General features: G+C 44.3%; 1 protein-coding gene across 1 annotated transcript; it reads left to right on the forward strand.

Moving 5' to 3' along the window:
- Positions 1-9,137: 9,137 nt before the first annotated feature.
- Positions 9,138-12,953, forward strand: LOC128050802 (transmembrane emp24 domain-containing protein 9). Its single transcript, XM_052643200.1, has 5 exons — positions 9,138-9,323; positions 9,500-9,600; positions 10,547-10,672; positions 11,026-11,172; positions 12,140-12,953. The coding sequence occupies exons 1-5, from the start codon at positions 9,140-9,142 to the stop codon at positions 12,287-12,289; spliced, it is 708 nt and encodes a 235-aa protein (XP_052499160.1). The 5' UTR covers positions 9,138-9,139; the 3' UTR covers positions 12,290-12,953.
- Positions 12,954-15,302: the final 2,349 nt, after the last annotated feature.

Below are 15,302 nucleotides of genomic sequence, written 5' to 3' on the forward strand. Positions count from 1 at the left end.
AATTATATATTAATATAATGTTTGTTTCTTGTACTTTTTTAAACTTAAAATTTATTTTGCTTGATACTAGTTTAGCCACTCCTGCTCTCTCCTGGTAACTATTTCTGTGGACGACCCTTTTCAATTCTTTCACTTTCAAATCTGTTTCTGTCATTGTAGCTAAAACGAGTCTCTTGGGAATTCCCTTGCAGTCCAGTGGTTAATCAGCCGGTAAAGAATCTTCCTGCAGTGCAGGAGACCCCGTTCAATTCCTGGGTTGGGAAGGTCCCCTGGAGAAGGGATAGGCTACCCGCTCCAGTATTCTTGGGCTTTCCTGGTGGCTCAGATGGTAAAGAATCTGCCTGCCATGTGGGAGACCTAGGTTTGATACCTGGGTTGGGAAGAGTCCCTGGAGAAGGGAAAGGCTATCCACTCCAGTATTCAGGCCTGGAGAATCCGCATGGAGAGAGGTGCCTGACGGGCTACAGTCCGTGGGGTTTCAAAGAGTCGGACACAACTAAACAACTAAGTACAGCACACCAGTGGTTAGGACTTGGCGCTTTCACTGCCATGGGTCAGGGTTCAATCCTGGTAGGGAAACTAAGTCCCACAAACCCTTTGGTGTGGCCAATAATAATAATAATAATAAAATAAAATATTCTCTTGAGTTAGGCAGTGGCAGGGGGAGACACAGGTGGGCCCCACCAGGCCAGTTGAAGGAATGAAGGGCAAGCGAAATCCTGTTCCACTGCCCCAGCCCTCAATTTGGACCTGCCAGGTGGGGACCCTGGTTCCTCACCCAGTTCCAGCAGCCCCAGAGCCTGTCCTCAGTCCTTCCAAAGCCGCAGTGCCAACCCAGGTTCTTGGCAAAGACAGTTGGTGGAACTCAACAAAAATCCAGTGGAAGGCTTTTCAGCAGGTTTGATAGATGACTATGATCTCTATCAACGGAGAAGGCAATGGCACCCCACTCCAGTACTCTTGGCTGGGAAATCCCATGGATGGAGGAGCCAGGTAGGCCGCAGTCCATGGGGTTGCTAAGAGTCAGACATGACTGAGCAACTTCACTTTCACTTTTCACTTTCATGCATTGGAGGAGGAAATGGCAACCCAGTGCAGTGTTCTTGCCTGGAGAATTCCAGGGGCGGGGGAGCCTGGTGGGCAGCCATCTATGGGGTCACACAGAGTCGGACACGACTGACACAACTTAGCAGCAGCAGCAGCAGCATGATCTCTATCAATGGGAAATTCTTACTATTGCTTTCTCCAAAATAAAATTCACTATAGAAATCTGGTGCCCAAATGTTGATAAAAATGGTGAAACATGCATTGCTATTCTTCACAAGCCTGAAAAAGATAAATATGGCTATGAAAAACCCAAGGAACACTGGTTGCCTATTCCCACTGTGGAAACCATCATGATTAGTGTTATTTCTATGCTGGTAGACCCTAATGGAGACTCATCTGCTAATACTGATGCTGTGAAGGAATGAAGACAGAAATGGTGAATTAAAATGGAATGTTGGGGGACTTTCCTGGTGGGCCAGTGGCTAACACTCCATGCTTTCACTTCAGGAGGCCTGGGTTTGATCCCTGGTCAGGGAACTAGATCCCGCATGCCACAACTAAGACCTGAAACAGTAAAATGAATTAATTTTAAAAAAGGAAAGTTGCCTGGTGCGTAAGGAAGAGCCAAGAGACTGCTTTTGAGTGACATTTATTCAACAGCTGTAACTGCACTTATTTCAGAGACTCTAGTTGAGAAACACGGCACTATTTTCCTTGCACTCTACCCACCTATTGCTGGACTTCTGTTGTAACAAGTTGGCAAATAACAGCTAGAACTGGGCTGCAATAAAACATGCCAGTATCAATGTTCACAAGAGCTTAAAAAGTGCCAACTTACAGATAATTATGCATTTTGAATTCTAATTAACTCCTTTAACCTTCAGGAGGAGTTGTAAAGACTTGTACATAGTACAATATGATCCAGGTAGCATACATGTGTTTATGTACATCCACAAATATACCTTGTACCAGATAATGTTTTCTTGTAGTAGAATAAGAATCACGTAAATTCTGAAAGATTTTAGCAGATTTTCTTTCCCTGTTGTTTCTTATCAGTTTTAAAAGATTCCTTAAAGCAAGTCAGATGAAAAGCAATTAGGACTAAAAGTTTCCATTTAATTTCCTTTTTTAAAAATGTATGGGAATATTTATTTACACATTTCTTGAGGCAAATCATCTACAGTAGTAATTGAAAACAGTTCTAGCAGAATTGTGAAATGTCTATTTACAAATGCATTGGACAAAGCAGTAGTTACAAAAATCTCAGCCTTGGCAGGATGATGGATGAGGCAGAGAAATAATTATTTCCATATCTATAATTAAAACACATATTTTTGAATGTTTCCATCTTCAGTTCAGTTCAGTCACTCAGTCATGTCCAACTCTTTGCCACCCCATGGACTACAGCACGCCAGGCCTCACTGTCTATCAGCAACTCCTGGAGTTGACTCAAACTCATGTCCATCGAGTCGGTGATGCCATCCAACCATATCATCCTCTGTCATCCCCTTCTCCTCCCGCCTTCAATCTTTTCCAGCATCAGGGTCTTTTCCAATGAGTCAATTCTTTGCATCAGTGGCCAAGGTATTGGAGTTTCAGCTTCAGCATCAGTTTCCTTTATGATGGACTGGTTGGATCTCCTTGCAGTTCAAGGGACTCTCCAGAGTCTTTTCCAACACCACAGTTTAATAGCATCAATTCTTCGACGCTCAGGTTTATGTATAGTCCAACTCTCACATCCATACATGACTACTGGAAAAACCATAGCCTTGACTAGATGGACCTTTGTTGGCAAAGTAATGTCTCTGCTTTTGAATATGCTGTCTATGTTGGTCATTACTTTTCTTCCAAGGAGCAAGCGTCTTTTAATTTCATGGCTGCAGTCACTATCTACAGTGATTTTGGAGCCCAAAATCACTTAAACATCTTAACATCATATGTTTTCATCTTAAACATAATTTAAAAAATTCAAACATGTGGACCAATCACTGCTGTGAAGCATCATCGTCACGGTTTTACCCACAACGTGTGTCAGGCACTGAGAGAATATCTTCTCAAAGGAGCTGGAGTTACTTTCTCCCAATTGCATATTGATTTATGTAGATTTCTCAGGACTTCTTTCTGAACATTAATCAATGATATTTCTCACATTTGGTGTATAGACAAGAGAAAGTCATTTGTAAAGTGTTACAATACTACCTACTCCAAATTAGCTTCCCTGGTAGCTCAGACAGTAAAGCGTCTGCCTACAATACGGGAGACCTGAGTTCGATCCCCGGTTTGGGAAGATCTGCTGAGGAAGGAAATGGCAACCCACTCCAGTATTCATGCCTGGAAAATCCCGTGGACCGAGGAACCTTGTAGGCTACAGGCCATGGGGTCGCAAAGAGACGGCTTGACTGAGTGACTTCACTTTCACTCCGAAAGTAGTGAAACTCCACTAGTAGGTGGGATGAAAGAAAACTGTTTCACCAATTAATTCAAAAAACCCTAACAATTCTATTTTGGTTTATAGTATCTCAATTTTAGGAGTAATATTTTCAACTTCTTGATTACCTGTACAAATGGATGGGAAAAAACCACAGGTCTATAGATTACAATGAGTAATCCAAAAATTTTCAAATGCATTCATCTGTTTTCCAGAATATCTATGTTTTGTTATATAATAAATATTTTCAAACAAAATCAACATGTTTTAATTTCCTTTAAACCATCCAGGCTTCATTAAACTCTTTTCACTTACTAAACTTCTGTATCTTCTTTGTTTTGACATACTCTTCTTTGCTCTTATCTCTTCTGTATGTCAGGAAGTTTTCATTTAGTTTAATACTGAACTACTCAATAAGCAGCTACTTGTTTTTTTTTTTTTTTTTTTTTTTTAGCTGCATCACCTGGCATGTAGGATTTTCGTTTTCCCACCAGGATCAAACCCGTCCCCTGCAGTGGAAGCCCGGAGTCCCAACCACTGAACCACCAGGAAAGTCACAACTACTTGATTTTTAATGATGACTTCAGAGGAGTGGTCCTCACCAGGTGCTTTATCCCTTTTATATTTATTTGCACCCATCTCTTGGAATGGACATAGTAATAACATTTTTTGTTGTTGAGAGCTCTTTTCAGTCATTATCCCCAAGAACAAAGAAGAGTTGGTTCTAAATTCAATTCAGATTTAAAATTATTAAAATTTACCCCAAACAATACGAAATTTGGTTTTATTTTTGCCCTTCAGTTACCCAATGTGAAGTCTGGATGAATAAAGAATGCACAGCTATAGCTTTCTATTTAACTTCTATGTTTGCCATTTAAAATTCTGTTTACCTTCAAACCCTTCTCCTTCTTCATATTCCTTTGCCTCTATTCTATACTGCAGATTTTTTTCTCACCTATTGTAAAAGAAATTGTGATGTCTGTTTTCATGCAATTTGATTTTGGAATTTTGTCACCTGATGTAGTGAGTTCTTCCAAAATAAAATTTTTTCCAATAAAATTTTAAAAAGTAAAATGAAATAAAATGATCCTCTTGCAAATAGCGTATAGTTGGGTTGTGTTTTTTACCCATCCTGCCAATTTTTGTCTTGACTGAAGAGTTTAATCTATTTACATTTAATAAATTACATTTAAAATAATTACTTTTAGCAGCAGCAGCAGCAGCAGGAGGGACTTACTTCTGTCATTTTGCAATTATTTTCTATTTCCCTTATAGCTTTTGTTCCTCATTTCTTGTGTTTACTTCTTTTGCATCACTTTTTGTAGTGAAACATTAAAATTCCTTTCTTGTTTCTTTTTGGGTACATTCTTTTCTTTTTTTTTTTTTTTTGCCATACCTTGTCATACACGGGAACTTAATTCCCCAATAAGGGACTGAGGCTGTGTCTTATGCAGTGGAAGCATGGCGTCTTAACCACTGGACTGCCAGCAAAGTCCCTGTGTATATTCTTTAGCTCTTTTCTTTGTGGTTACCATGGAAATTATATTTAACATCCTAAAGTTATAACAATCTAATTTGAATTTATACTAACTTACCTTCAATAACATATAAAAACTCTGCTCCTTTAACAGCTCTGTTCTCACCCCTTTCAGTTGTTTATTACAAAATTTTATCTTTATACATTGTAATGGCTATTTTTTACTATAAAAAGAAACTAACAGTTGGTGGATGCAATAAGCTGAATAAATCTCCAAAAATTATGCTGAGTGAAAAAAGCCAATCTCAGAAAGTCACATACTGTATGATTCCATTTATATAACATTCTTGAAATGACAAAGTTTTAGAAATGGAAAACAGACTAGTGGTTGTCTGAGCTAAGAGGGAGTTAGGGGTAGGGTAAGAGGGTAGGGAAGTGGGTGTCGCTATAACAGGACAACATGAAATATCCTTGTGGTGATGGAACTACTGTATCTGGACTGTATCAATGTCAATATCCTAGTTGGGATATTGTGTTATACTTTGCCAAGAGGTGGTGGGACCAGATGCCATGATCTTCGTTTTCTGAATGTTGAGTTTTAAGCCAATTTTTTCACTCTCCTCTTTCACTTGCATCAAGAGGCTCTTTAGTTCTTCTTCACTTTCTGCCATAAGGGTGGTGTCACCTGCATATCTGAGGTTATTGATATTTCTCCCAGCAGTCTTGATTCCAGCTTGTGCTTCATTTGGCCTGGAATTTCACATGATGTACTCTGCATATAAGTTAAATAAGCAGGGTGACAATATACAGCCTTGATGTACTCCTTTCCCAATTTGGAATCAGTCTGTTGTTCCATTTCCAGTTGTAACTGTTGTTTCCTGACCTGCATACAGATTTCTCAGGAGGCAGGTCAGGTGGTCTGGTTTAAGAACTTTCCACAGTTTGTTGTGATCCACTTTGATGTAGTCAATAAAGCAGAATAGATGTTTTTCTGGAACTCTCTTGCTTTTTCGATGATCTAATGGATGTGGCAATTTGATTTCTAGTTCCTCTGCCTTTTCTAAATCCAGCTTGAACATCTGTAAGTTCATGGTTCATGTACTGCTGAAGCCTGGCTTGGAGAATTTTGAGCATTACTTTGCTAACATGTGAGATGAGTGCAATTATGTGGTAGTTTGACATTCTTTGGCATTGCCTTTCTTTGGGATTGGAATAAAAACTGAACTTTTCCAGTCCTGTGGCCATTGCTGAGTTTTCCAAATTTGCTGGCATATTAAGTGCAGCACTTTCACAGCATCATCTTTTAGGATCGGAAATAGCTCAACTGGAATTCCATCACCTCCACTAGCTTTGTTTGCAGTTATGCCTCCTAAGGACCACTTGACTTCACATTCCAGGATGTCTGGCTTTAGGTGAGTGATCACACCATTGTGGTTATCTGGGTCATGAAGCTCTTTCTTGTATATTTCGTCTGTGTACTCTTGCCATCTCTTCTTCTGCTTCTGTTCTGTTAGGTCCATATTTCTTCTGCTTCTGTTCTGTTAGGTCCATCTTCTGCTTCTGTTAGGTCCGTACCATTTCTGTCATTTATTGTGCCCATCTTTGCATGAAATGTTCCCTTGGTATCTCTAATTTCCTTGAGGAAATCTCTACTCTTTCCCATTCTATTATTTTCCTCTATTTCTTTGCATTGATCACTGAGGAAGGCTTTCTTATCTTCCTTGCTATTCTTTGGAACTCTGCATTCAAATGGGTATATCTTTCCTTTTCTCCTTTGCCTTTAGCTTCTCGTCTTTTCTCAGCTATTTGTAAGGCCTCCTCAGACAACCATTTTGCCTTTTTGCATTTCTTTTTCTTGGGGATGGTCTTGATCACTGCCTCTTGTACAATGTCTCAAACCTCCATCCATAGTTCTTCAGGGATTCTGTCTATCAGATCTAATCCCTTGAATCTATTTGTCACTTCCACTGTGTAATCGTAAGTGATTTGATTTAGGTCATACCTGAATGGTCTTCAATTTAAGTCTCAATTTGGCAATAAGGAGTTCATGATCTGAGCCACAGTCAGCTCCCGGTCTTGTTTTTGCTGACTGTACAGAGCTTCCCCATCTTTGGCTGCAAAGAATATAATCAGTCTGATTTCAGTATTGACCATCTGGTGATGGTGATGTAGTCTTCTCATGTGTTGTTGGAAGAGGGTGTTTGCTATGACCAATGTGTTCTCTTGTCAAAACTCTGTTAGCCTTTGACCTGCTTTGTTTTGTACTCCAAGGTCAACTTTGCCTGCTACTCCAGGTATTTCTTGACTTCCTACTTTTGCATTCCAGTCCCCTATAATGAAAAGGACATCTTTTGGGGGTGCTAGTTCTAGAAGGTCTTGTAGGTCTTCATAGAGCCATTCAACTTCAGCTTCTTCAGCATTACTTGTCAGGGCATAGACTTGGATTACTATGATATTGAATGGTTTGCCTTGGAAATGAGCAGAAATCATTCTGTTGTTTTTGAGATTGCATCCAAGTACTACATTTCAGACTCTCTTTTTGACTATGATGCTTACTCCATTTCTTCTAAGGGATTCTTTCTTGCCCACAGTTCAGTTCAGTTCAGTCTCTCAGTCATATTCAACTCTTTGCGACCCCATGGAGTGCAGCACACCAGGCCTCCCTGTCCATCACCAACTCCCAGAGTTTACCCAAACTCATGACCATTGAGTTGGTGACCATCTCATCCTCTGTCCCCTTCTCCTCCCACCCTGAATCTGTCCCAGCATCAGGGTCTTTTCCAATGAGTCAGTTCTTTGCATCAGGTGGCCAAAGTATTCTTGCCCACAGTAGCAGATATAATTGTCATCTGAGTTAAATTCACCCATTGCAGTCCATTTTAGTTCACTGATTCGTAAAATGTCGATGTTCACTCTTGCCATCTCCTGGTTGACCACTTCCAATTTGCTTTGATTCATGGACCTAACATTCCAGGTTCCTATGTAATATTGATCTTCACAGCATTGGACCTGGGTATTGTTTTTGCTTTGGCTCCTTCCCTTCATTCTTTCTGGAGTTATTTCTCCACTGATCTCCAGTAGCATATTGGGCACCTCCCAACCAGGGGGGTTCATCTTTCAGTGTCCTATCTTTTTTTGCCTATTCATACTGTTCATGGGGTTCTCAAGGCAAGAATACTGAAGTGGTTTGCCATTCCCTTCTCCAGTGGACCACATTTTGTCAGAACTCTCCACCATGACCTGTCCACCCTGGGTGGCCCTAGATGGCTCATAGTTTCATTGAGTTAGACAAGGCTGCGGTCCATGTAATCAGTTTGGTTAGTTTTCTGTGATTGTGGTTTTCAGTCTGTCTGCCCTCTGATGGACAAGGATAAGAGGCTTATGGAAGCTTCCTGATGGGAACTTATAACAAATGTTGATACCTCAGTGAAAGTGAAAGTCACTCAGTCGTGTTCGACTCCTTGTGACCCCCATGAAATATACATGTCCATGGAATATAGATATCAATGGACCACAGAGTCCATGGAATTCTCCAGGCCAGAACACTGGAATGGGTAGCCTATCCCTTTTCCAGCAGATCTTCCCGAACCAGGAATCGAAATAGGGTTTCTTGCATTGCAGGCGGATTCTTTACCAACTCAGTTACCAGGGAAGATTGGGATGTCTCTAAAAAGCTTAACTTTAAAAATACCTGAAAGTATTATCATAAAATGTTATCATTTGTTAATTGTGTAATTATTTGTTAATTCTGAGTGGTGGTTACAACAGCAGTAACATAGCATGTAGTTAAAACAGCACAAAGAAAAACACAAGCAGAAGCAAGCCCAGAGCGGCAGCTCCTACTTCCCAGGGAAGTCAAGCATCCTAGGTAAGGCTCCTGTCCCTTATCATAATTCGCTTGCCGACTCAAAGTACGTTAGTTTCATCATCTGTAAAACAAAACAAACTGATAATCAACACCAGTCACGGGGCGGCGATGAGAGTTAAAGGGGAAAAAAATCCGATTCTTCAGCTCTAACTCGGCCCTAGATAGGAGCTGCGCCCCAATCAGGTACTGCCGCGCCGCACCCTGGGAACGTCTGGGACTTGTAGTCCACCCGGCGGAACTCGCTGTCCCGGCAGCACCCGCGGCGGCGGCAGGGCTACGTGGCGCGGCAGGCTGCGCCTGCGCGGGCAGGTGGGGCAAGATGGCTGCTGAGCGGAGCCTGTGGGTCGTCGGGCTCTGCCCTGGGTCCGGGTTGGGTAGGGTCTTTCGGGTCCTCCTCCTACTGCTGTGGTTTGCGGCCCGCGGAGGCGCGCTGTACTTCCACATTGGGGAGACGGAAAAAAAGTGCTTTATTGAGGAGATCCCGGACGAGACCATGGTTATAGGTACGGGGGAAGGGAGAGAGTTTTCAACAAGACCGCGGTCTTGGGGTGGGGGTGGGGGGAGTGCGGGAAAGTCATGTCTTCAGAGCCGGGAGCAGGTTGCCTCGCAGTGCCCTGGCCACCGTGGACCCGGCGCCACCTCGCTCTCCTCAGACTGGGCTCGCCTCACTTCCCTCCAGGAAACTACCGGACGCAGCTGTATGACAAGCAGCGAGAGGAGTACCAGCCGGCCACCCCTGGGCTTGGCATGTTCGTGGAGGTTAAAGACCCAGAGGATAAAGTGAGTCGGCCCCGCCGAGCCCCGCACCCCCCACCACGCTTTGCACTTGGGCGCCAGATCAAGCAGGCACTGGTACTTCCCCTCATAGTTTCCGCATCTGCTAAACTGGTTAAAAAAAAAAACAAAACAGTTGATACTATGGGAAGAACCTGCGTTTTCACTCCAGTCTAACTTTGGGCTGTTTCAGTGCTAGCTGCTTCTGTCAATTTGTTACTGATCTCATTGTGACCCCGCCAAGTCATTTGCTTTCCCTGAGCTATTTTTCTAGTTTGTGAAGTAGAAATTCATCCATCTTACAGATGTGATGGGTGGATTAATTGTGGTGCTGGAAACCAAAGAGCTTTGTTGACTCTAAAGCTGTGGCATATAGACTTTAGGATACCAGGAAACAGGGTACTTTCCAAAAAGAATGAGCAGCTTTTAATTTGACAAATAAGGATATTAAACCATATCCCAAACCAACTAAACAAAACCGTTTAGCTGTCACCTTTCACTTACAAGAATCACAGTGAAAGAGTTGAAAGGGCATGAGTTATGAATAAAGTAAAGAGCTTTCCAAGAGTGGCCACATGCCAACTTCATGTCAGTCTCTTGACCTTTTCTCCAGATAGCTCAAAGGCAAGTTTTTGGCAACTGCTGCTAAGCAGCATTGGAACTTTTAGTGTTGTGGGATGTCTCTGCTTGTCAACTTTCAAGGCACTTAGAGCGTTAAGCACCATTCAGCCTGCTCAGACGGTAAAGCGTCTGTATACAATGCGGGAGACCCGGGTTCAATATCTGGGTTGGGAAGATCCCCTGGGGAAGGAAATGGCAATCCACTCCAGGACTATTGGCTGGAAAATCCCATGGACAGAGGAGCCTGGTAGGCTACAGTCCATGGGGTCGCAAAGAGTCGGACACGACTGAGCGACTTCACTCAATGCTCATTGAAGTCTCTGCTCTCCAGGTTATCCTGGCCCGGCAGTATGGCTCTGAAGGCAGATTCACCTTCACCTCCCATACCCCTGGTGAGCATCAGATCTGTCTTCACTCCAATTCCACCAAGTTCTCTCTCTTTGCTGGCGGCATGCTGGTAAGTGGACCCATGTTGGATTCTTTCAACCTATAGCTCATCAAGACGGGGAACTGGTGGTACTGTAGGTGACTGTGTCAGATTTTGTGTCTCTTAATACAGCTGAGTTTCCAGTGAACGTTAAGGGGGTGGTTGCAGAGCTTTCTGTATATGCTTTGGTGAGAGCATCAGCCAAGGCTTATTCTTGCCTTTGGGCCTAGAGCCCCATAGGGCCAGATACTGAGGAGGCCTCAGTCAGTGTTGGCTAAATGAACAAATGAAGAAAGGTGGGAGGACCAGCTATTAGGCACTGGCAGGAAGACAGAGCAGGGCTACCTGATTCTCCCAGCCTTCCTTATCTTGTCTGTCTCCAGAGGGTTCACCTGGACATCCAGGTAGGTGAACATGCCAACGACTATGCAGAAATTGCTGCCAAAGACAAGTTGAGTGAGCTGCAGCTACGAGTGCGACAGCTGGTCGAGCAAGTGGAGCAGATCCAGAAAGAGCAGAACTACCAGCGGGTGAGTGGCTGGGCCAGGAGCAGTGGGCCTTTTCCCAGAGGCTGCCCGCTGGCTTAGCCAGGAGTTGCACATCAGATTCATTATAAATCCAAGGGACTTCTGTGTCTGTGCTGCACTGCCAACCTAAAAGGTGGGATGGGTATTACTAACTCTACTTTGTAACTGAGAAGACAATCTCTTGAGAGGCTGTCATTGTCTTTATTAGGAGCCACACAAAGTGACAAAGCAGGAATTGATACCAACACCTGGGGTGTTCTTTCCATGGTTCTCAGTGCTCCCAGGATTAGGGGTTTCAAACTCACTTGTGTCCCAGAGCTCAGCCTGTACCATGAATGGATCTGTGACCATAAGGACTGGTAGAATAGCAACCTATCTAAATAGGAAGAGCTGCTGTTGTCAGCTGAGGACAGCATTGCAGAATTGCTCGCTCAGGTTTTAAGAGATACTTAGAGGTCCAGGTTTTGGGGTTTTTTAATGTAAAAAATTCTGAGTTTTAAATGTTGTCTAAACATTGTGTGAGCCTACAAAATACATGTGTGGGGTCAGTTCAGCCCCTAGACCACCAGTTTGCAACCTGTGCACACAGTATGCAAGGAGCAGTTTGGGAGACCCAGGCAGAGGGCTCAGAGAAAATCCATTTCTGAGTGTCCCAGGACAGCTCTGTCTGATAGGGTAATGCTACAGCCACTTTGCCACTCCTCCAGGCATCACGGTAGGACCAGGTGAGGGCTATACCTGACAGGTGAGCCAGTGGACCTGGGAGAAATGAGTGGGTTACCCAGGGGCATATGGCTGGTGAGGATGAAGACAATTCGTTCCCAGGTGGGGTGGTTTTTTTCAGACACTTGCAGCTGGAACCTGGGCAGTTGGTCCTGGGGCATCCTCTGGAGAGGGAACCCAGTGGTTCTAGTGGCCCCAGATGAGGCCCAGCCAACTCAGGCTTCTCTTCTGTTTTCCCTTCCCACAGTGGCGAGAGGAACGCTTCCGGCAGACCAGCGAGAGCACCAACCAAAGGGTGCTGTGGTGGTCCATCCTACAGACCCTCATCCTTGTAGCCATTGGTGTCTGGCAGATGAGACACCTCAAGAGTTTCTTTGAAGCCAAGAAGCTGGTGTAGCCATCCCAGGCTTCCCAGGCCAGCCTTCCTCCCTGGCTGGGGAAGAAAGGACCTCCTGGACTGACTGCCCTCTGGCAGGAGGACTGGTTTCCAGCCATGGGTATCTGGAGGGGAGAAGGGGCCACAGCCCAAGCCGAGGGTAGCAGCTTGGCTGGCTAATACTGATCAAGTGGTTGGGTAAATGCCTGCCCCCTCCCCTGGGCCCTTTGCAGTAATCTGGTGAAGCCACCGGGAGCCCTACTGACACCTCAGAATCACAGTGTTACTGATCAGGGATGTGAGCCTGTTGTCTGGGGTGACTGGGGGGAGGGGAGCGGGTGGGCAAGCCAGTCTTCCTTTGCTAACTTGGAATTTTGACCAGGTTGGGGCATAGCTGTGATTCCCTGCCACCCAGGAAACCTCACTATTCCCTCCTTGGGCCTAGACCAGCCTGCTGATCCGGGGTGTGTGTCAATTGAGGGTGGGGTATAGGGAGCTGCAACGTGGGAAAGTAGCCCTGAGGTTGACCCCAGGTTCTTTACGTGGTTGTTCTGTTGGGGACTAAAGAAACTGGGGTCAGGCCAAGCAGAGGCCTTGGTGCTGGTTGGGGATGGGGCCTGCAGAGTCTTAGTTACTGATTTCATTTTCAATAAGTCTAGGTTTGTTACATTGGTTTCCCAATAAAAAAAAAAAATTGACTTCTTGTCCAGTGTAAAGTTACTCTACTGCCAGTGGGCATAGCACTGTAGGGTGCTGGAGGGAATGTCAAGTTTTTCCAGTGGGCAAAGCAACATTCTAAGACGAGTACCCACCTGTGGACTTCATTCCTTTCATCCTGTCCATACCTTCTAGTGGCAGTGGGTGGTGGTCTTGCCCAAAATCATGCAACAAGTAAGTTGTGCAGTTGGTGCTAAAATCCACACCATTTCTTCTGTGCATTTGCCATCTCACCAACCTTTCCAAAGCAGGAGGACAGAATTGTTCTGGTGCTTCAAAAAAGTACCCAGTTAGTGAAGGTAGTGTGCACTGATCAGAGGAGTGCAACACGTGTGGGAAGAACAGGAAGCCCTGGGCTGGGGGCAAGAGGAAGGTACTGATGGGCTTAACCAATAGCATGGAATCTCAACAAGGACTTTGGAGGAGACGAAGGATTCTGATAAAAGAAGGCGGACAGGGGTGATTGAAGGGAACAGAGGCAAACAGCTGGTGTGGAGATAGACAGGCATTGTTTCAGCTAGAGTTGAGGGGGCAATGAGAAAGCTGGAAAGGAAAGTTGGTTAGTATTAGAAAGTTGAATCCCAAGAAAGAGATTTGGACATTACCAAGTGTTCAACAGTTTTGAGTATTAGAACCCTATGAAAATGAATACGAGGAAGGTTAATTTCCTCGTGGCTCAGCCATAAAGAATCCTCCTGCCAGTGCGGGAGATCTGAGTTTGATCCCTTGGTCGGGCAAATCCCCTGGAGAGGGAAACGGCACCTACTTCTTGCCTGGGAAATCCCATGGACAGAGGAGCCTGGCAGGGTACAGTCCATGGGTTTGCAGAGTCAGACATGATTTAGCGACTAAACGACAACAATCCAACTGTGTAATGAGATGGGGTGGGAAGGCAAGTTTGGGGACTACTTGAACTGCTAGGAGCATGCAGTCTGAACACATTCTGCCACCTAGACCTCCACATTTAGGGAGGAAAAAAAAACAGCTTTAAATGACAGAAAAACTGTGACGATAGTTAACCTCATTACTGACATCATTCAGTAGTATGGTATATTTGTTAAAAATGAATTAACCAGTAGGGATGTGCTCAGTCCTTTCAGTCATATCCGACCCTGAGCCTGCCCACGGGGTTTTCCCAGGCAAGAATACCGGAGTGCGTTGCCATTTCCTTCTCCAGGGTGAACCAATAGGGATAGTCCATGCTTTATGCCCATTTCCTTAGCTGTTACCTTGTGTCTTTTTTGTTCCAAGAGCTCATGTAGGAGATATCATTGTTACATTTAGTTGTCTTTTCTCATTGGGCCCTTCTTGGCTGTGACAGTTTCTCAGACTTCCCTTGTTTATTGACTTCACAGTTTTCAGGAGTTCAGTTCAGGTATTTTGTAGAATTTCTCTGAATTGCAATTGCTCTGATACTTTTCTCATGATTAGATTGGGGTCCTGGGTTTTTGAAAGAGCACAGAAAGAAAGTGTCATTCTCATCCCATCATATTAAGGGTACTAATTATCAATATGACTGGATATCACAGTTTAAAATTAGTTAAGGGGCTTCCCGGAGAAGGCAATGGCACCCCACTCCAGTACTCCTGCCTGAAAACTCCCATGGATGGAGGAGCCTGGTAGGCTGCAGTCCATGGGGTCGCTAAGAATTGGATGCGACTGAGTGACTTCACTTTCACTTTTCACTTTTATGCACTGGAGAAGGAAATGGCAACCCACTCCAGTGTTCTTGCCTGGAGAATCCCAGGAACGGGGGAGTCTAGTGGGCTGCCGTCTATGGGGTCACACAGAGTCAAACACGACTGACGTGACTTAGCACCAGCAAGGGGCTTCCCTGTGGCTCAGTGGTGAAGAATTTGCCTGTCAATATAAGAAACATGGGTTCAATCCCTGATCTGGGAAGATTCCACTTGCCAAGGAGCAACTAAGCCCACATGCCACAACTACTGAGCCTGTACTCTAGAGCCTGGGAGCCCCAACCACTGAAGCCCGAGTGCCCTAGAGCCTGTGCTCAGAACAAGAGAGGCCACTGCAATGAGAAACCTGAACAACACAGCTAGAGAGTAGCTCCCGCTTATTATAGCAACCAGATAAAAGGTCAAGCAACAACGAAGGCCCACCACAGCCAAAAAAAAAAATGTCTTAAAATTATTAATTTGGATTTATACATGAAATCTGATTTCTTGAGGTAGATCTAATACTAGAGAGGCTTCATTCTGAGATGACAACAATTAGCTGGATTGAAGAGTCCCCTTAAGGTAACCTTGTGCTTTCCAGGCCAGTCCCATCTCCCAGTTTCCATCATTGGCCTTACCTG

Source organism: Budorcas taxicolor, chromosome 7 (genome assembly GCF_023091745.1).
Source record: "Budorcas taxicolor isolate Tak-1 chromosome 7, Takin1.1, whole genome shotgun sequence".
Lineage (NCBI taxonomy): Eukaryota > Metazoa > Chordata > Mammalia > Artiodactyla > Bovidae > Budorcas > Budorcas taxicolor.